General features: G+C 46.5%; 1 protein-coding gene across 1 annotated transcript; it reads left to right on the top strand.

The window, feature by feature from the left end:
- The first annotated feature begins 4,024 nt into the window (after window positions 1-4,024).
- ZNF48 (zinc finger protein 48) lies at window positions 4,025-7,778 on the top strand. The gene is made up of 3 exons (XM_080678165.1): window positions 4,025-4,252; window positions 4,424-4,516; window positions 5,730-7,778. Exons 2-3 carry the CDS (start codon window positions 4,438-4,440, stop codon window positions 7,520-7,522), a joined length of 1,872 nt encoding a protein of 623 aa, XP_080534291.1. The 5' UTR covers window positions 4,025-4,252; window positions 4,424-4,437; the 3' UTR covers window positions 7,523-7,778.
- Window positions 7,779-22,660: the final 14,882 nt, after the last annotated feature.

The raw sequence follows: 22,660 nt of genomic DNA, 5'->3' as shown, positions 1-22,660 counted from the left end.
TGATTCTCTCTCATCATAGATGTTTCTATCTCTCTCTCCTCCCTTCCTCTCTGAAATCAATAAAATATATTTAAAATAACATGTAAAATAAACATGTATATTCACTTATTTATTACATAACCAACACATATTCTCATAGAAAAATTTTAAAAATGCAAATAGATTAGAAAAATTTACATCTAATATCACTATTAAGCCTTTTTAACTTTCTAGATTTTCTCCTATGTCTATACATATTAATATATATTTACAAAAATAGGATACTATAACTTTGTTTGGAAACCTGTTTTTGTCCATTCATACTAGTATGTTCTATACATCTTTCTTTTTTCTCTTATTAATATATTTTTATTGATTTCAGAGAGGAAGGGAGGGAGATAGAAACATCAATGATGAGAATCATTGATTGGCTGCCTCCTGCACGCCCCACACTGGGGATCGAGCCCACAACCTGGGCATGAGCCCTTGACTAGAATCGAACCAGGGACCCTTCAGTCCGAAGGCCGATGCTCTATCCACTGAGCCAAACCAGCCAGGGCTATACATCTTTCTTTTTTCTTTTTTGTACATTTTTTCTTTTTCTATGATAATAAATGCACATCTACATTGTTATTTTTATAGATGCTCAGTATTTAGGTTTATTCCCATTCTTCACTGTGATAAACAATGTTGAGCAGGGATGAACATCTTTGTGGTAATATCATTGTGTACTTGTCCAGCCATTTCCTTGGGCCTAATTCCTATAAAAGGAATTGCTGAGTCAAAGGAAGTAACATAGCTCTAGCCAGTGTGGCTCAATTGGTTGGGCATCGTCCTGTGCACTGAAAGATTGCCAGTTCAATTCCCAGTCAGGGCACTTGCCTGGGTTGCTGGTTCTATCCCAGGTTGGGATGCGTACAGGAGGCAACTGATTGATGTCGATGTTTCTCTTCTCTCTCTCTCTCTCCCCCTTTCTCTCTGAAATCAATAAAAACATTTAAAAAATAGTAAGTGAAACAACAAATCAATGTTTCTGTCTCCCTTCTTCACTCGCTAAAAAATCAATAAATATATTTTTAAAATGTGCTCTGCAGAAAAGGTGCTTGGCTGGTCTTTGTGTTTAGAGATGATGTGAATTAATAGTGACACAATATTCTATTTATATGCTTTTTAACTCCAACAAATCATGCATAGTCATTCGTATGATAAGGTCTGGGGCTTGTTTAGAGAAAGATCCCACCTTAAGCTTCCTATGGGGCAATGCACGGTGTTCAGCAATTTTTCCATTTAATAATCTGGATTAGTTATTTTTATTTTTAATATATTTTTAGCCAGGCCGGTGTGGTTCAGTGGCTGAGCATCAACCCATAAGCAGGAGGTCACCAGTTCAATTCTGGTCAGGCACATGCCCACATTGCGGGCTCCATCCCCAGTAGGGGGTCATGTAGGCAGCCGATCAATGATTCTCTCATCATTGATGTTTCCTCTCTCCTCCCTTATTCTCTGAAATCAATAAAAACATATTTAAAAAATATATATATATATAGATATGTATACACATATCTATATATATATATATATATATTTTTTTTTTATTTGGATTAGTTTTTTATCTTGCTATGTTTTCATAGCTACCTATGGCCCCACCAGGCATTTCCTGGAGGGGCTTCTGTATCTTTAAAACCAAGTTCAGACCTAGTAACTCCAGGCTTTGTCTTCTCAGTCAAAGCTAGCTTTGCAAAAGGGTATGATGTGTGGGCTGCTCAGCTTTTGGAGGGAAGGTTCCTTCAAGAGGGGCTAGCTCTTTGCCATTTTTTAACCTCTTCTTACCTGTTTGCTGGCACAGATACCTGGCACATGTTGGACCCCCAAGAAATGTTTGTGGCATAAATGAATAAACTTACCATACACGCTTTCACTGTTTTCCTATTATATAAACTCATGACACATTAAAATGGGAATGTTCTCAATTGTCCTCTTTGAGGATAGGTCTTAATCATTTTTGGATCTCAATCTGCTAGACAGTGGTTGGCAAACTCATTAGTCAACAGAGCCAAATATCAACAGTACAACGATTGAAATTTCTTTTGAGAGCCGAAAACCGACTTCTGCACATGGGCCACGAAGTTTCAATTGCACTGTACGTGGTATTTTGTGGAAGAGTCGCAGTTTGCCGACCACTGTGCTAGCATATTCTAGGTTTTTAGTTAGTATGTGGGCCATTGTTCATTTCATTCCCTCCGTATGGAGTTCTTCATTCAACCCCCACTTCAGCCAGGCTCTGGACTTTGAAATCTTAGCTGCCCTTGAAGTACCAGCTCAAAAATGCCACACCTTCCTTGGTTACTCTAGCCAAAAAACCAATAGCTGATATTTTTTGCCAAGTGTTTTTACACATACTACTCTTCAACCATTCAAATTAGGTATTAATGTTCCCATTTCACAGCTCAGGAAACAGAAGTAATTTCCCCAAGGTCAAACAGTAGTAAATGACAGAGCCAGAAATCAAACAAATGACCTTAAAGACATGTCCAAAGCCACCAAACTCTACAGAAGTATCTCGCTCTCTCTGCCCCTACTCTCCTTTCAGTATAGGATCTGTCATGTCATCTGCACATTTCCATACTCTAGTGGGCCAAGAGCTTCCTAATAAGCTTCTGTGTATTTTCAAGGCCTAAACAGTGTCTAGACATTGGTTGGTGACCCATAAGCATGTGTTAATTGATTTGTGGTCCTTGTTTCTGTCTGTGTCTAACATCCATGCATACCAGACACACAAAATAAAGCAATTAGAACTCATTCCCCAATTAGAACTCTTCCTGCTCTCCCACTACGGGTGCATGTAACACAGGCCTTATAGTTCATGTTTCACGATTTGTGTGCTTGTCCCTTTAAACTGGCAGCATTCCCAAGGACAAATCTTACATGTGTTCCATCGCTTTATACCAATTCTTGGCTTAGCAATGAGTTGCTAATAAACGTGAATTAATATAGTTACCCCTCCCCATCATCAGATGGGCTGCAGAAACTTCCAGGCACTACTCCCCAAAGACAAGCCGACCCAAAGTACAGATATTGGGACTCAGGCCCTGGTCTGCAGGAACACAGCGCCAGCCAGGGCCCTCCCAAGCTGGGAAACAGGGTTTAATGTTTCAGCCTCTCCTGGCTTGGCCTTTGGTAGGGCTGTGGACCTGTCCCTTAGTCTCCCCTTGGCCTCTTTATGTCTGCCTCTTTGTCTCTGCTTGTTTCATTGTCTTTGTTCCTCTGCCTCTAGACCTGTTTCTCTCCAGGATCCTGGCCTTTTCTTACAGCTCCTCCGCCTCTGCTTCAATGACTTTATATCTCTCTGTTTCTACATCTCTGTCTCTGGCGGCTCCGGCTATTTTCGTCTGCCGCTGCCTCTCGGCCTCTCAGCCTCAGCGTCTTCTCTGACACAGTGCCCTTAGGTTACGACTTTGTGAGTCTCTGGCTCAGGGTCTCCGTTCTGGCCGCAGGTCCGATTCCATCTGCCCGCCTCTCCCCGGAGGCGTCCCTGGAGGCATCCGGCCTCCGTCTCCGTCTCCGTCGCCGCCGCCACCGCCCCAGCCCCCAGCCCCCACCCCCATCCCCACCCCCACCCCCACCGCGGCTCTCGGCTTTCCAGACCGGCCCCGCTTTGTTTCTCGAGTCTCCGACCGGCCGGCTTTGTTTCCAGCGTCTCGGAGCCACGCCCCCGCCCGTCGGAGGTCTCCGCCGCCCTTTGTCTGCCTGGGTCTGCCCCCCACCCCTCCGCCGGGTCCGCAGTTAGATCTCTTTGTCTCTCCGGCCCGGGTGGTGAGCGCCGTCCGCCGACCCCGCAGGTCGGCGCGGAGGGCCCGGCCCAGCGACAATTAGGAAGAGTCTCGGCTCATCACCAGCGCTGGCCCAGGAGGCACACGGTTAATACCACCGAGTTCGGGCCCCGTCCTCGGCTTAGAGCAGCCCTCTCCGCGGCACGCGGCCGCCCGCCCGCCGCCACCGAGCTCGGGCCGACCGCGCGGCCGCCGCAGGCGCGCGGCTCCTCCGGGTCCTAGAGTGGCTCCGCGCGGCCCGCTCTTCCGCTTCCCGTCCCCGCCCCCGGCAGCCGCCCCGGGACGCCCGGGCCGAGTCCCCTCCCCGTTGGACGCGGAGCCCGCATCCCAGAGCTGTCGGGGGCTCGGACACCGAGCCTCATCCAGAGGCTCCGGGGAGCGTGGGGTGGCGGAGCCGGAGGCACCCAGAGGTGCGGGCGGCTGCAAGCCGGAAGGAGCAGCAGGTGCAGGGGCGCCGGCGGGGGCAGGGGTGCAGGGCGGGCACCGGGAGCCGCGCCCTGCACCTCGGACCCAGATGTTGCCCGGTGCCCGCGCCAGCCGGCAGAGGGCAACGTCAGGGCGCGGGCCGCACATGGTTGTGTGACCGTGGATTGTATGCTTGTCCCCTTGCCCAGGCGGCGTGCCTGCGATGGAGCGCGCGGGAGAGCCCTGGGGTCCAGACCTTCATGGCCCGGAGGAAAGGGAGCAGCTGAGAGGCGCCCGAACAGGTGAGGGCCGCAGCGATGCGCCGCCATGTATAGGTGATAGCTGGGTTGAGGACTGCGATGCTGGGCTCTGCCTAGCAAAGACCCAGAAAAATCGGTAATCAACTGTGTTTCCAGGGAGAGAGGGGGAGCAGGAGCAAACACAGAGTGGGGAGTCAGTGTATCTCTGCACCTACTGTGCGCCAGGCCGGTAGGGAGTCATCTCAAGGACTCTCCCCCTCCCCAACAGTCCTCACGGTCCTCGCTGCCTTTGCCCTACTTCGGGTCTCATGCTGCCTCATCAGGCAGTTGCAACAACCTCCCCTCAGCCCTCTTTTCTCCAGTGATGCACTCTGCGCCCACATTGATCCAAGACTACATCTAATCTGGTCTCCCTCCTCTAAAACCTGCCCTAGCTCCCTTCTGCCTACTAATTAAGAGTGTTAGCCTAGTGTTCAGTTCAGCCCTAGTCCCAACATCCCTTTCCAGCTTTCCAGCTTTATCCTCCAGTCTTCTCCATGGTTTATTTTTTTCTCGAAGTGAAAGCCCATTCCTATCTCCTTATTCTCTCTCTCTCTCTCTCTCTCTCTCTCTCTCTCTCTCTATATATATATATATATATATATATATATATATATATATATATATATTTGCTACTTTTGTGACAGTGCAGTTATTCTGAACCCACCAGTATAATTATTTTTGCTTTGTCTTATTTCTCCTACCAACCCTAAGCATCTTGAGGGATAGGTGTGTGCCTGGGGCATCTCAGGTAAACACAGATGACTGAAGTAATAAATTACAGAATGGGCTAATATCAAAAAGATATAATTGAAATAGCAAATACCAGGTTTTCTAAATAGGAACAATGTAATGTAGTGGTAACAGGCTTGGAGGTCAGACAGACCTGAGTTAGAAACTGGCTTTGCTACTTTCTAATCTTTATAACCTTGAGCAAGTGACTTAAATTCTCTGAGTCTGAAAATGGGCATGGTAATAGTATTACCCCATAGGATCGTTTGCAAGTGCTCAGTAATGCTTAGTTCGGTTATTGGCACGTATTAAAGGCATGGTTAAAAGGAAAATACTATTATTAATGAGAGGCACAAATAATATTAAGTTCTTTAGAAGTTCAGAGTGGGGAGAGAGAGAGAGATCCTTGTGACAACAGATTGTCAAGTAAGCCTTTCTGGGCTGAGCGAAAGGGCAGGTCTACAAATCGCTTTTCTTTCCCCAGGTCTAGGGGGTGAGAATGTGGAGATGTCTCAGACGGATGAGTTTGAACATACCCCACAGGAGGATGACTTGGCGTTCCAGGAAGAGGAAGATTTGGCCCCAGGTCATGAAATAGGAAATGCCTCCCTCAAACCTGAAGGCATCCAGACCTGGGATGACTTGTGGGTCCAGAGAGAGGGACCAGGAAAACCTCAGGCTCGAGATAGAGGCCCCCGGCTCCTGGGAGAACCACGCTGGGGCCAGGCTAGTGATCGGGCTGCTGTATGTGGCGAGTGTGGCAAGAGCTTTCGGCAGATGTCGGATCTGGTGAAGCATCAGCGGACACACACAGGGGAGAAACCCTACAAGTGTGGGGTCTGCGGCAAGGGCTTTGGGGATAGCTCTGCCCGGATCAAACACCAGCGAACTCATAGTGGTGAAAAGCCCTACAGAGCCAGACCGCCGGCCCAGGGCCCTCCAAAGATTCCTAGGTCCAGGGTCCCTGCTGGTGAGCGCCCCACTATCTGTGGAGAATGTGGCAAGAGCTTCCGGCAGAGTTCAGACTTGGTGAAACACCAGCGGACACACACGGGTGAGAAGCCCTACAAGTGTGGCATCTGTGGCAAGGGCTTTGGTGACAGTTCTGCTCGCATCAAGCACCAGCGAACACACCGTGGGGAGCAGCCCCCCCGGCCCATGGTGCCCCGGCGGCAGCCATCTCGAGCAGCCACAGCAGCCGCACAGGGACCCAAAGCCCAGGACAAGCCATATATCTGCACCGATTGTGGCAAAAGATTTGTGCTCAGCTGCAGTCTTCTGAGCCACCAGCGCAGTCACCTGGGGCCCAAACCTTTTGGCTGTGATGTGTGTGGAAAGGAATTTGCCCGGGGCTCAGACTTGGTGAAGCACCTACGGGTGCACACGGGAGAGAAGCCCTACCTCTGCCCTGAGTGTGGCAAGGGCTTTGCTGACAGCTCTGCCAGGGTCAAGCACCTCCGCACCCACACTGGCGAGAGGCCTCACGCCTGCCCTGAATGTGACTGCACCTTCAGCCTCAGCTCCACTCTTCTCCGCCACCGCCTGACGCACATGGAGCCGCAGGACTTCAGCTTCCCAGGCTACCCCCTGATCCCCAGCCCACCCCCCAGCTCAAGCTCCCCCCCACCTCCTCTTGGTACCAGCCCCCCACTGATACCTCGAAGCCCCTCACACTCAGGTGATGGGCCTTTTGGCCTGCCTGGCTTGGAGCCAGAACCCAGGGGCCCACAGGCTGGGGAGCCACCTCCACCACTAGCGGGTGACAAGCCCCACAAGTGCCCCGAGTGTGGCAAGGGCTTCCGCCGAAGCTCAGACCTGGTGAAACACCATCGGGTGCACACAGGGGAGAAACCCTATCTCTGCCCTGAATGTGGCAAGGGTTTTGCTGACAGCTCAGCCCGAGTCAAGCACCTCCGTACCCACCGTGGTGAACAGGCTCGGCCACCACCACCATCCACTCTCCTGAGGCCACATAACCCCCCAGGCCCAGCACCCATGGCCCCTCGACCCCGAGGCCGGGCCCAGCCCTCTGGACTCAGCCAGCCCCACGTGTGTAGCTTCTGTGGGAAGGAGTTCCCCCGGAGCTCAGATCTGGTCAAACATAGGCGCACGCACACTGGGGAGAAGCCATACAAATGTGCAGAGTGTGGCAAGGGTTTTGGCGACAGCTCTGCCCGTATCAAGCACCAGCGTGGGCATCTGGCCCTGAGGCCCTTTGGGACCGGGGGTGGGCTGGCAAGGCCCCTCAAGGAGGAGCCACCCATGGGACTGGAATGATGGGGTAGAGGGAGAGTGGAGGAGCAGAGACCACAGGGATGGTATCTTTCCTAATCAGAGAAAAAAGGACCTGGGAGTTGGTGGGAGGGGAAGAACTGGAGAAAGGAGTGAATAGATGAAGATTGGAGACAATGATCTTGAAGCTCAGGAAACTATCCCAGCTGGGCTCAGTCAGGACCGTGCCAGTGTGGTCTATACCCCCAGCTTCTAAAACACTGCCTAGTGCACAGTAGGCACTCAATAAATATTTGTTGAATTAATAAACTGGTCTTAGCCTGAAGTCTTTAACCCTAAATTCCTGTAGCCTCTAACCTGTTAAGAATTGGTCAGTAACCTCAACCATGGTTTGGTCAAAACTTTATGAGACTTGGGTTTTAGGGTAACAGAACTAGGCAGGGGCAACTTGATCATCCTTCTAAGGAGAGTATTGCTGTGCGGCAGGCAGTACCCAGCCTCAGGCCATTGGACATGGTCTTAGCCAGGAAGGGCCCTCGTAGACAGAGCCCAGAACTGCCTGCCCTGGGGGACCCCACCCACCCTGACACCTGGACACGGCAGAATAGGCCAGAGACAGCAGAAGGAGAACTCTGCTCTGCATGCCAGGCCCAGGCCCTGTGGACATCATAGAAAGTGGCTGGGAGGGCAGAGCTGGAATGAGGAGAAGCCAGGGAAGTTCCAAGGTCAGACAGACATCTCCATGTTTCCTTGCCAATAAACTGCTTGTCTGTGGCTTGGACTCGTGTGTATGTGTTTGTGTGTGTGTGTGTGTGTGTGGTGAGGGGTGAAAAAGGTTTCCAAGGGTCACAACAGGCGGAATCCCCAAGCTGTGTGTAAACTTGTGTGGGTCCCCTGCCCTCTGCTCTGGTGAAAGAAGTGGGCCTAGCTGTTTTCTAGCTCTGACATCTGGTTGAATAGCCACCAGTTCTGTCAACAGGTCCCAGGTCTTGATGCCCACAAGGCGCCATCCATATAGCGCGGTCCTTAAAAGGAAAATCTCTGGATCCCATAGGCTGAGGGTGTTCAGTGGCAACAAGTGGGGCAGAAGTGTGGTGGGCTGCTCTGGTACAGACACAGAAGGCCCCAGCATTGATGCTCTGCCTGCTGAGAACCCCACTTCTCTGAGACCCTTTTTCATTTGTCAAGGAACAGGTCATCTGGCTGCACATCACAAAGAGAAGGCAAAAGAGATACCTCTTTATCGCCTGGAAAAGGCAAACCTACTTCCCAGCGACCCAGGTGTCTTTATGAGCAGGACTCCAATTGCTAGCTTTTCCTAAGGAGGGCGGCAATAGGGAGGAAGGAGTGAGAGGAACTGATATGATTGGCCAGGGACAAAAACAACTGGGGTGGCCCTGGCAGGGTAGCTCAGTTGCTTAGAGTGTCCCCCACATGCTAGAGTTGCAGGTTCCATCTCCAGTCAAGGCACATACAAGAAGTAACCAATGAATACATGGATGATTGATGGGTGTTTTTCTCTTCCTCCCCCTCCCTCCCTCTCTCCCTCTCCCTCTGTTTCTCTCAAAATCAATTTAAAAAGAAAACAGAGAGAGAGAAAGACTAGGGAAGTTCACCCACCTAAGAAATGAAGTACAAGAGCCAAAACCGGTTAGGCTCAGTGGATAGAGCGTCGGCCTGCTGACTCAAGGGTCCCAGGTTCGATTCCGGTCAAGGGCATGTACCTTGGTTGCGGGCACATCCCCAGTAGGGGGCGTGCAAGAGGCAGCTGATCGATGTTTCTCTCTCATCGATGTTTCTAACTCTATCCCTCCACTCCCTTCCACTCCCTTCCGCTCTGTAAAAAATCAATAAAATATATTAAAAAAAAAAAAAGAAATGAAGTACAAGACTGCTTTGCTACTTCACTGGTTGGTTGTCTGCTAATCTGCATGAGGGAATGGTACCCAGATAAAAGCTCTCAGATCATAACCCTCCGACAGGCTTGCCTGAAGCCCATAAAAGATTGTTACAATGCGGTTCCTCCCCCTGACCAAGTTGTTATACACACTCAAAACCTTAGAGTTGTGCATTCAGGCCTGGGATTCTTGGAGGCTTTGGCACACAAACCCATAGGCCTACCTGGAGGCCCTTTGGGGCTTTTGGAAGGTCCTCCTTGCTGGTTTTCTTGCCTCCCCTCCTTGGCAGATTGGCCCTGAAGCCCACCTGCAGTGATTTGTAAAATTACATCTGACTGAGAACAAAAAAGGGGCCACAAACTAAACCTGACAAGCTCAGCGGAGGCCTGCACGGTGGCCTTACAAACTCAGAGACCTGAAGTAACCACAGAGGATGGTCTGAAATTAAAACTTTCTGACTAGCCCAGCTGGTGTGGCTCAGTGGTTGAGCATCGACCTATGAACCAGGAGCTCACCGTTCAATTCTTTTTTTTTTTTTTTTTAATATTTTATTGACTTTTTACAGATTGGAAGGGAGAGGGATAGAGAGTTAGAAACATCGATCAGCTGCTCCTGCACACCTCCTACTGGGGATGTGCCTGCAACCAAGGTACATGCACTTGACCAGAATCGAACCTGGGACTTTTCAGTCTGCAGGCCGACGCTCTATCCACTGAGCCAAACCGGTTTCGGCAATTCAATTATTAATCAGGGCACATGCCTGGGTTGTGGGCTCGAGCCCCAGTGGGGAGGCATGCAGGAGGCAGCTGATTGATAAGTCTCTCATCATTAATGTTTCTATCTCTCCCTCTCCCTTCCTCTCTGAAAGCAATAAAAATATTTTTTTAAAATAAAAAACAACTTTCTGACTGAAAGCCGTTCATGGTGAGCAATCATGTCCTAGGTAGGTATTTTTCCCTAACAAAGGTCCATCTGTACCTTAGCTGAGCCTGTCGTCTTTTTTGCATTTGCAAAAATATACCTAATAACATGCCTTTGGAATATCAAAGAAATTTCCTTTTTTTCAGACCCCTCAAAGCACAACTACCAGGCCAGAGCAGAGACTACAAATCCCCGCATTGTTATTATGATCATGTTAATTAACTATTAGCTATCCTATACCCACCTATGTAAAAGAAGTATGTGTCTATTCCTTTTACTTTTTATTCAATCCCAGAGATTCTCTCCCTGCTACCCCTGCCCCCGCCTTGCTTTGTCCTGCTTCCCTAATCTACCACCAATGAATTTCATGTAACCAATGCCTCCTCCTTTGATTGTAGTGTATAAATAAGGTGCAAAACTGCCATTCTCTGGAGCATTTTCTCAGTCTGTTGGGATTTTGCTTCCTGGCAATTGTCATCAATTTAGCTCAAATAAACTAAAAAAAAAAAATTTCTATAGGTTTGAACATTTATTATTTTGGCATTTACTTGGTGTTGTGCAACAAGATTCCAAAGAGGCCCACCAGAACTACCTGCAGACCTGGGCCCATGCTTAGCACCAGCAGGAGCCCAAGGTGCCCCACTGACCTGTTCTTTGTTTTTTTTTTTTTTGTTTGTTTGTTTTTTAATAAATCTTTATTCAGATTATTACAATTATTTCTCCTTTTTCCCCCCATAGCTCCCCTCCACCCATTTCCCACCCCACCTTCTGCCCTTACCTCCCCCGCACTGTCCTCATCCATAGGTGTATGATTTTTGTCCAGTCACTTCATGAACCCCCCATACCCCTTTCTCCCTGAGAATTATCAGTCCACTCCCTTTCTATGCCCCTGATTCTATTATATTCACCAGATTATTCTGTTCCTCAGGTTTTTAATTCACTTGATTTTTAGGTTCACTTGTTGATAGATATGTATTTGTTGTTCATAATTTTTCTCTTTACTTTTTTCTTCTTCCTCTTCTTTAAGAATACCTTTCAGCATTTCATATAATACTGGTTTGGTGGTGATGAACTCCTTCAGCTTTTTCTTATCTGTGAAGCTCTTTATCTGCCCTTCAATTCTGAATGATAGCTTTGCTGGGTAGAGTAATCTTGGTTGTAGGTTCTTGCTATTCATCACATTGAAAATTTCTTGCCACTCCCGTCTGGCCTGCATAGTTTCTGTTGAGAAGTCAGCTGACAGTCGTATGGGTGCTCCCTTGTAGGTAATTAACTGTTTTTCTCTTGCTGCTTTTAATATTCTCTCTTTGTCTTTTGCTCTTGGCATTTTAATTATGATGTGTCTTGGTGTGGTCCTCTTTGGATTCCTTTTGTTTGGGGTTCTGTGGGCTTCCTGGACTTGTAAGTCTATTTCTTTCATCAGGTGGGGGAAGTTTTCGGTCATTATTTCTTCCAATAGGTTTTCAGTATCTTGCTCTCTCTCTTCTTCTGGCACCCCCATAATTCTGATGTTGGTACGCTTGAAGTTGTCCCAGAGTCTTCTTACATTATCTTCAACTTTTTGGATTTTTTTTTTTGCTTTTTGCTTTTTCAGTTGAGTGTTTTTTGCTTCTTTGTATTTCAATTCTTTGACTTGATTCTTGTGTTCCTCTATTCTGTTTCTGGGTCTCTGTATAATATTTTTTATTCCAGTCAGTGTATGTTTAATTTCTAGTTGGTCCTTTTTCATATCTTCGAGGGTCTCGTTATATTTATAGGCCTTTTCTAGGATATTCTTAAAAAGTCTTATAACCGTGGTTTTGAATTCTATATCCAGTTGTTTGTTTTCCTCCATTTCTTTCGTTTGTGATCTGATTCTTTGACGCCGCATTTTCACTGCTTCCCTGAGTTGGTAAGGTAGATATTTGTGCTAGGTTTCCAATATGGCCCAGTGGGTCTGCCTCCCCAGTTAACCTGAGGTGGACACTCTTGGTGCACCCCTTTGCGGACTGTGTGTACAGCCTTGTTGTAATTAAGTCTTTATTGTTGTTGGTATCCCTGGGAAGAATTGACCTCCGGGCCAGTTGGCTGTAAGGATCAGCTGTGTCTATGCTGGGAGAAGTTCGGTGCTGGAGACAGCCTTATAGGATTAGACTTGCCAAATTGCAATAGCCTCTGCGCTCAGCTTGGATGGGGTGGAGTCTCAGTCTTGGCTTCCTGTCAGCCTTGCCCTTGCGCGCATGTGCGCTTTCAGTCCTCCGCCTTCCCCAGCTCGAGTCTCCGCCTGAGAGTCCAGACCCCCCCACAAGAGCGTGGGTCCCCAGGGGCTCGCCTGGAACTGGGGTTCACTGCAGTCAGAACTGGGGCTCAGTGCAGTCAGAATCCTCTGACTCCCTTCCACTAGGGAAAGCCTGTGGCAACTTCCGCAGCGTTTGTGCGCACTGGCGCGCGCGCGCGTGCGCACTTTCAGTCCTCCGCCTTCCCTGGCTCCCGAGTCTCCGCCCGAGAGTCCAGACTCCCCCCACAAGAGCGTGGGTCCCCAGGGGCTCGCCTGGAACTGGGGTTCACTGCAGTCAGAACTGGGGATCAGTGCAGTCAGGATCCTCTGACTCCCTTCCACTAGGGAAAGCCTGTGGCAACCTCCGCAGCCTTTGTGTGCACTGGCCCGCGCGCGCCTTCAGACTTCTGCCTTTCCCAGCTCGAGTCTCAGCCCGAGAGTCCAGACTCCCCCCGTAAGAGCGTGGGTCCCCAGGGGTTCTCCCGGAACTGGGGTTCAGTGCAGTCAGAACTGGGGTTCAGTGCGGTCGGAGGCTTCCTTCCCCCTTCCGCCAGAGAAAGTCAGCCAGGCTCTCAGCCGCCCTTCCTCTCTGCGCGCACAAAGCCCCTTTGCCGTACCTCCAATTCTCTGTGAGCTTTTCTCTTTCCTTCTAGTTGTAGAATTTTCACTCAGCCAGCTTTCCTGTGGTTCTGGATGGTGTCCGTTCTGTCTTTTAGTTGTAGTTTTGAAATTGTTGTGCGAGGCAGCAGTTTAGGTGTTTACCTATGCCGCCATCTTGGTTTCTCTCTCCTGTTCTTTGTTTTGCATCTTTTTTGCATTGGGTGAACTTGGGTGAGTTTCCATTGGAATTCTGGACCTCCTGGTTTTAAGATAAGAGGCCCTGATTTTATTTGAGCCGGTTTTTAAATTAATTAATTAATTTTATTTATTTATTTATGTTAATCCTCACCCAATGATTTTTTTCCCATTGATTTTTAGAGAGAGTGAAAGGGAAGGGGGCGAGAGAGAGATAGAAACATCGATGTGAGAGGGACACATTGATTGGTTGCCTCCCACAAACCCCTGATTGGGGTTGGGGATCAAACCTGCAACCCAGATATCTGCCCTTGACCAGGAATTGAACCCTTGACCCTTTGATGCATGGGCTGACACTCTAACCACTGAGAAGACTGGCCAGGGCATTGAGCTATTTTTTTTTTAAAATATATTTTATTGATATTTTACAGAGAGGAAGGGAGAGGGATAGAGAGCTAGAAACATCGATGAGAGAGAAACATCGATCAGCTGCCTCCTGCACACCTCCCACTGGGGATGTGCCCGCAACCAAGGTACATGCCCTTGACCGGAATCGAACCCGGGACCCTTCAGTCCGCAGGCCGACGCTCTATCCACTGAGCCAAACCGGTTTTGGCGAGCTATTTTTTTAAAAATATATTTTTATTGATTTCAGAGAGGAAAGGAGAGGGAGAGAAAGATAGAAACATCAATGGTGAGAATCACTGATTGGCCTCCTGCACCCCCCACTTTGGGGATTGAGCCTGCAACTGGCAACTGGGCACGTACCCTGACCGGGAATCTAACTGTGACTTCCCAGTTCATAGACTGATGCTCAACCACTGACCCACACTGGCTGGGTGTGAGCTGCTTTTAAAAAATCCTCCAGATAGAGCCTTGGTTGGTGTGGCTCAGTTGGTTGGAGCATTGTCCTGTACACCAAGAGATTGCAAGTTCGATCCCTGGTCAGAGCAGGTATGGAAGGCAACCATCAATCAATCTCTCTCTCTCTCTCTCTCTCTCTCTCTCTCTCTCTCAAAAATCAACAAGCATATCCTTGGGTGAGTATTAAAAAATAAATCCTGCCCTAGCCAGTTTGGCTAAATGGAGAGAGCATCAGCCTATGGACTGAAGGGTCCCAGGATCAATTCCCGGTCAATGGCACATGCCTGGGTTGCAGGCTCCATTCCCTGTAGGGGGTGTGCAGGAGGCAGCCGATCAATGAATCTCATCATTGATGTTTCTATCTCTCCCTCTCTCTTCCTGTCTGAAATCAATAAAAAATATCTTTTTAAAAATCCTTCAGATAGAACTAAAGTTTAAGGGTTGGTAGAACCCAGGCTAAGGCAGGACAGGAGAAAAAAAATGAGTGGCTAATTTTTAACTTTGGTCTTTCAATTGGAATTGCTTTCTGAGAGTCTGACCAAATAACTTTTTGCTGGATAAATGAGAATCCGAACTCTTTTGGCTATGAAGATAAGGGGCATTTCCTCCCTCCAGCCCAAATTTCCACTTTTCTTTCTTTTTTAAAAAAATATATTTTATTGATTTTTTTAAAGAGAGGAGGGGAGAGGGATAGAGAGTTAGAAACATCCATGAGAGAGAAACATCGATCAGCTGCCTCCTGCACACTCCCTACTCTGGATGTGCCCGCAACCAAAGTACATGCCCTTGACTGGAATCGAACCTGGGACCCTTCAGTCCACAGGCCGATGCTCTATCCACTGAGCCAAACCGGTTAGGGCCCAAATTTCCATTTTTCCTTGTGGAGATGCCAGGGTGTTACCAGACAGGGGACCTGGTCCTGAGCAGGTCTGCCCAGGGCCAGCCTGTAGCTTGTAGCATGTGGGTTCTTGACTTCGTGCAGGAAAGATGCCACAACATGAGTCCAGGCGATTGAGAGTACGTTTATTAAAGCTGGGCCAGTGAACCAAGGAAGGGCTTAGCATAAAAGAAGCAGCAGGAGAGACCTAAGTGAGGCTGCTTTGGCTCTCTAGAAATGTTATAGGGAAGAAATGAGCCAGGGCAGGGCTGCTTTTGCTCACTGGGAAGTCACAGAAAAGGGGGCCTTGGAGACAGGTTCAGGAGGTTAGCCCAGGATGAGCTGCTGCTGCCTGTTGCTCCCCTGATTGCAGGTCTCATGGGGACCCTTAAAGTTTAAGGGATGAGTGCCTGTGGGGGAGGAGGGGGAATGGAAAGGCACATGTGCTCCTGGAAGCTTAGGAAAAGTCTAGGGATCAGTAGAATATTCCAGTTTTCCAGGTGTGCCCTTTTAGGGACATGATCTCTACTGATTGGTCAGCATCAGGGCAGAGGATCATTAGTCATTGCAGCTGGTCCTGGTGCTGCCCACCTGGTCTTGCTGCTTTTCTGGGCCTGGAGCTAAAATACAAGAGCCTAGATCAGTGGTCGGCAAACTCATTAGTCAACAGAGCCAAATATCAACAGTACAACGATTGAAATTTCTTTTGAGAGCCAAATTTTTTAAACTTAAACTTCTCCTAACGCCACTTCTTCAAAATAGACTCGCCCAGGCCGTGGTATTTTGTGGAAGAGCCACACTCAAGGGGCCAAAGAGCTGCATGTGGCTCTCGAGCCGCAGTTTGCCGACCACGGGCCTAGATGTTATCTCTAGGGAGGTGACCTTCTGTATCTGACTAAATTGCTAGACCAGTTTGTTCAGCTGTCTGTCTCATTTTCCTCATTCCACTTGGCAAGGAATTTTTCTAGTGTCTTACTGACCTGCTGCAAGGAGGCATCCCCCATGATATGTAGGAGCCCCATAAGGGATTCCAACTAAACTGTAATTAATTAATTGACTCGTCCGGGGATGTGCACTTCAAAGTTTGTTACCTAGTGCTCTCAGTTCTCACCACTGTATTAGAGAGCTGGGGAGAGAAATCAGGACACATAAGAGGGTTGAATGCAACTACAGAGGTGATGGCCCCTTGCAGTCAACTCAAGCAGCATACTTCAACTCACCACACAATATCCCTAGAAATTTGTTCAGATTCTGCAGATATCTAAATAAAACTAAAATTAATGTGAAAAATCATGCCTCTAAGACTAAAAACTCCCAGCCTCCAGTCCCCATTAATACTCCTGCAGATATATAATACATACGAAGCCTTTACTTACAAGTACTTACAAAAATGGGAAGACTTAACTAGAAATTATATCAACTTAAGGTGGCCAAAACTGATATTTTTTGGTGCCTAAATTATTTTTTGCATGCAAAATTAGAAAATGCCAGCTGTAAAATTAAACTGAATGATTGGAAATTAGAAGCTTCTAGGAGGAGCACAGATCAATTCTTTTTTATTTTTTATTTTACTTATTGATTCATTTTAGAGAGAGAAACATTGATTTGCTACTTCACTTACATATGCATTCACTAGTTGATTCTTGTATGTGCCCTGAGCAGGGATCAAACCTGCAACCTTGGCATATTGGGATGATGCTCTAACCAACTGTCCAGCCAGGGCCGATAATTTTATTTTTAGCCTGGCCAATGTTGCTCAGCGGTTGAGCATTGACCTAAGAACCAGAAGGTCACAGTTCAATTCCCGGACAGTTTGTGGGCTTCAGCCCTAGTAAGTGACATACAGGAGGCAGCCGCTCAATGATTCTCTTTCATTATTACTGTTTTTATCTCTCTCTCCCTCTCCCTTCCTCTCTGAAATCAATAAAAAAATATTTTTAAGTTTATAAGAAATATTAGAGTTCTGGCCAGGTGGCTCAGTTGATTAGAGCATCATCCTGATATGTCAAGGTTGCAGGTTCGATCCCCAGTCAGGGCACATACAAGACTCAAACATGAATGCATAAATAAGTAAAGCAACAAGTTTCTCTCTCTCTCAAATCAATCAATAAATTAAAAAAAAAATTTTAGAGACTGTCCCTGATCTAAAGAAGACTGCTAACGCTAATAAATGCCAATTCCCCGTTCATCCCCTTTCTACAGTTCTTCCCCTATATCCTTTGCTCTCTGAGCTTTCTTGTCCAGACTTGCCCTCTCTCTCCCTTCTACCTTTCCCTTCTATCTCCTCTATATCTCTTCCACTACCACTTCCCACTACTGACCTAGGGGAAAATGAGGATAGAAATTCAGACAAGGACAATCCAGGAATTCTAGCAGCTCCCTTTGGAGAAAAGCTGGTCTCAGGCAGAGGGGAACCAGCAATTGTATACATTACTTGGACTAGAACATAATTAAGGAATCTACCTAAAGAGTTACCTGATTTTCTCCGGGACCCTGATGGATTCACAAAGGAATTTAATTTAACTGTTAGAGCATGTGATTCTGGCCATTTTGACCTATTCCAAGTAATGTACCAACTGGTTTCTGAGAGCAAAAGCAGTGGAATTAATAGTTGGGGCATGTGTGGGAGGCAACCATTCAATGTGTCTCTCTCACATTGATGTTTCTCTCTCTCTGTCTCTCCCCCTGCCTTCCACTCTATCTAAAAATCAATGGGAGACAGCCAGTTAGGGGACAGAGGAGTGCCTGTCGTGATGATACAGAGACCTGGCAAAGGGACTCAGGTTCAATCTAAATCTAAATCTGTGATACTGTCCTGAGACAGAAGCTTGGCTCCTTCGCGTCTAAAGTCAAGTGACTGGGGAGTGGCTTGGCTGGCTAGCTGCACAGATTCCCCCTCGGTGTTGGAATAGATTTTTAGCACATTTTATTAAAGTTTAAAAGGGAATGGCGGTGGAATAGACAGACGTGTTCCGAGCCTTGTCCCGGAGCAGAAAGAAAGAACAGCTGAGGGTCGCACAAGGAGTGTTTGTTGGCTGGTTGGGAGACAGCTGAATTCCAGAAGGAGGTGGGGGACTGCTGAACGGGGTTCCCCTGACCTGGCAGCACCAACTGTGGCTGGGTCCCCTCCCGGAGCTGCGGGGTTGGACACGGAGTCTGCGCCATCTTGATCCGGAAAGTGGAGCTTATCTGAAGCCTGAGAATCCACAACTGCGGCACCCCAGGAACAGCTGCGAGCCCCAGAACAACGCTCCCCAACTGGCGCAAGCACACGGGTTCAGAGGAGCTCTACACTCCACCACGGAAAGGTCAGATTTCGCCTGGGATAAGGTGAGGTCTCTGGTCCCGGCGGGAGAGAGGAACGCGCGTTTTGCGGGAGCTGGAGGACCAGGGAAGTCTGTGCCTAGAAAAATCCGTGGCTGTAGGGGCTGGCGTGATCTGTGATTGTGGAAAGGGGTCCTCAGAGCTGCTAAGAGAAGGGCACTCTAAAAAGCAACCCATTTTGATCTGAAGTGCAGGGACACCCTAAGAATTTCAGGCAGTCCAGACTTACGCGCAGCCCCTGCGTTCCCTGGGTGCCTGGGCTTACGCGGAGTCCCGGAGTTCGCACAACTGGGCTTTTTCCTCTTGAAATTCTTGCTTCTGATTACTAAGCCCAATACATAGGATCACCCAGTTGGGGACACCCTGGGAGACTGCAGGGGAAGGTTGTTTTTCTGGAACCTGGGGATCGGAGCGGGGAGTGACCATCGGAGAGTCAGCTCTGAGGCAGACCACTCCCACAGGCCGGTGGCGAGTGCCACAGGGAAAGAAGGCTCTAACACTGCCTAGAGAGGCCATAGATAGACCCGGAAGTTAATCCAGAAACACTGCCACCCAGGGGCTGAATCACAAATCGACTCTTGTGTAATCAAAAATAAAGGAATACGAGAAATTAAGACACACCACCTGCTTAAAATCAGGACTGGCTTACAACACCGAAGAGCAGTGGATCGCAGGGAACTGCAATACTGTCTGGACTGAGAAACAGGCGTGCCAAACAGAAAAACAGAGGAAGTGAATGACCTTCACTACTTCACATTTTATTTTTACCTTTTATTTTTTTATTTTTTTTATTTTTTTTTATTTTTTATTTTCATTTTTTGCATCTTTTAATCAAGAAACTTTTTTTTTCTTTTTTCATCACTTGATTTTACCTTTTTAATGATTACATTTTTATTTTCAATCCGTATTATTACTACTGCTATTTTATCTTTTTTTTTTTTTTTAAAGTTTCATTTTATTTTCTCTTCATTTTATTTTGGGATTAGGGTTCTACATTCTATTTTTATCTTTCCTTTAGCATCGTTTTACTCTATCTCAACTCTACCTTTAGGCCATCACTCTCTTCCTAACCTCCCCCTTTTCAGTGTCCTGTTTATCTTACCCTTTTACTGCTTTAGATTTTCCCTATTCTTTCTGTTTACCCCTTGTTAAAATTTCACCCTACTTACATATCTAATCTCCAATCTTCTGCTCCAAGTCCACATACACCTCTCCCTTCGCTGTCTGAGCTATCCATAAACTTGTCCTTCTCTCTGTCCTTTTGTTGTTGTTTGCTTGAATGTAGATTATATCCAATTTTTATGCTTTTTTGTGAGATTGTTTTGCTTATTCTTCTTTTGTTTATTTTTTTGTTTGTTTTGTGCTTCAGCTTTCCCTTGCCTCACTCCATATTAGTTGGTGTGGTAGTTTGTACTAATCCCCAGGCACTTGTTGCTGGCATTTGCTGGGATTAGTGATTGTTCTATTGGAGTTTTATCCCCAATATATATAGTCTGTTCCCCTTTCTCTCTTAGTCACTTTCTTGTCTCTCTTACTTTTTTTTTTTTCTCTTTACTTTCCCTTTTCCCAATTTCATTTTCACACTCCTTTTTTCTTTCTTTCTTTCTTTCTTTCTTTTTTCCTCTTCTTCTTTCTCTCCTATCACCTAATTTGCCTTTCTCTGGTGGTCACCTTTATTGGAGGTTATTAATTTCGTGAATACATTCCTGTTCAGTGCCTTGTGAGTTGTACCTGGTAGTGCTGTATTTTGTGCCTTTAAATCAACCCAGGAGAGAGAGAACTACATAACCAGACACCCAGAGAAGAGAGACCATGGGGAGACAAAGAAGCAGCCCGCATATGAAAGAAAAGCAGGCATCACCAGAAAAGGAAGTAAACGAAATGGAGGCAAGCAACCTTCCAGAAAAAGAATTCAGAGAAATGGTCATAAGGTGGCTGAAAAGAATGGAAGACAAATTCGACAATATGAGCAAGAACCAAGAGGAAATGAAGAAGAACCAAGAAGAAATGAAAAATGACATCGCTGCTGTAAAGAACTCAATAGAAAGCATCAAGAGTAGACTAGAAGAAGCAGAGGACCGCATCAGTGAGCTAGAAGACAAGATGGAAAAAAATACCCAAGAAAAGCAACTTCTAGAAAAAAAAATTAAAAGGCAGGAGGAGAGTCTAAGGGAACTTTGGGACAACACGAAACAAAACAACATCCGCATAATAGGGGTACCAGAAGGAAAGGAAGCTGAGCAAGGAATAGAAAACCTCTTTGAAGAAATAATGACAGAAAATTTCCCAGATATAGGGAAGAAAAAACACACACAAATCCAAGAAGCTCACAGAGTCCCAAGCAAAATGAACCCCAAAAGACCGACGCCAAGGCACATTATAATTAAATTGGCAAACACCAATGACAAAGTAAGAATCTTAAAAGCAGCAAGAGAGAGACAGAAAGTTACATACAAAGGAACCCCCATCAGCTAGCAACTGATTTCTCAACAGAAACTCATCAGGCCAGAAGGGAATGGAATGAAATATACAAAGTCATGCAAAGGAAGGGTCTGAATCCAAGAATACTGTACCCAGCAAGGCTGTCAATCAAAATTGAAGGTGAAATCAGGAGCTTCACAGACAAAAAAGGACTAAGGGAATTTATTACCACCAAACCAGCAATGCAAGAAATGCTAAAGGGTCTGCTGTAAAAAAAAAAGAAAGAAAGAAAGAAAGAAAGAAACAGGAAGCGAAGAAGTAACACAGGGGTAAAGAATAGGAATGGCGACAAATAAGTACCTATCAATAATAACTTTAAATGTAAATGGATTAAATGCCCCAATCAAAAGACATAGGGTAATGGATTGGATAAGAAAACACAACCCATATATCTGCTGTCTACAAGAAACCCACCTCAGAAAAAAAGACGCACACAGACTGAGGGTGAAGGGATGGAAAAAGGTTTTCCAGGCAAATGGAACTGAAAAAAAAGCTGGGGTAGCAATACTTATTTCTGACAAATTAGATCTCAAACTGAAGGACATAACAAGAGATAAGGAAGGCCATTTCATAATACTAAAGGGAGCAATCCAACAAGAAGAAATAACTCTGGTAAACATATATGCACCCAATAAAGGAGCACCCAAATACATAAAAAAACTCCTGGAGGATATCAAGGGAGAGATTGACAGCAATACAATCATAGTAGGAGACTTTAATACCCCACTGTCACCATTGGACAAATCCTCTAAACAAAACATCAGCAAAGAAACATCAATCCTAAATGACTCACTAGACCAGATGGAATTAATTGACATCTTCAGAACATTTCACCCCAAAGCCACAGAATATACATTCTTCTCAAGTGCACATGGGTCATTTTCAAAGATAGACCATATGTTGGGACATAGGCAAAGTCTCTTCAAATTCAAGAAGATAGAAATCATATCAAGCATCTTCTCAGACCACAGTGGCATAAAACTGGAAATCAACTACAATAAAAACAACCCAAAGAAATCAAACACATGGAGACTAAACAGCATGCTATTAAACCATGACTGGGTTACCAGAGAGATCAAAGAAGAAATAAAAAACATCATGACAACAAATGACAATGAAAACACTACAATCCAAAATCTATGGGACACAGCGAAAGCAGTCCTGAGAGGGAAGTTCATAGCTCTACAAGCCTACTGCAAAAAACAAGAAACAGGGGTAATAAATTACCTAACCCAACAACTCAAAGAGTTAGAAAAAGAGCAACAAGAAAAGCCCAGTGTAAGCAGAAGGAAGGAAATAATAAAGATCAGAGCACAGATAAACGACATAGAGACCAAAGAAACAATACAAAAGATCAACAAAACCAAGAGCTGGTTCTTTGAAAGGATAAACAAGATTGATGAACCTCTAGCCAGGCTCACCAAGAAGCAAAGAGAGAGGACCCAAATAAACAAGATCAGAAATGAAAGAGGTGAAATAACAACAGATCCCGCCGAAATACAAAGGATTGTTAAAAAATACTACGAACAACTCTATTCCAACAAACTGGACAACCTGGAGGAAATGGACATATTCCTAGAAAAATATAACCTTCCAAAACTCAATCAGGAAGAATCTAAACAGCTCAACATGCCAGTAACTATGGAAGAAATTGAAGCAGTCATCAAAGAGCTTCCGGCAAACAAAAGCCCGGGGCCAGACGGCTTCACAGGAGAGTTCTACCAAACATTCAAGGAAGAACTAAAACCTATCCTCCTCAGACTATT

Source organism: Plecotus auritus (assembly GCF_963455305.1).
Source record: "Plecotus auritus genome assembly, chromosome: 7".
NCBI classification, from domain to species: Eukaryota; Metazoa; Chordata; class Mammalia; order Chiroptera; family Vespertilionidae; genus Plecotus; species Plecotus auritus.
Note: the sequence above shows the minus strand (reverse complement) of the source record. Positions and strands in the feature narration are given on the sequence as shown.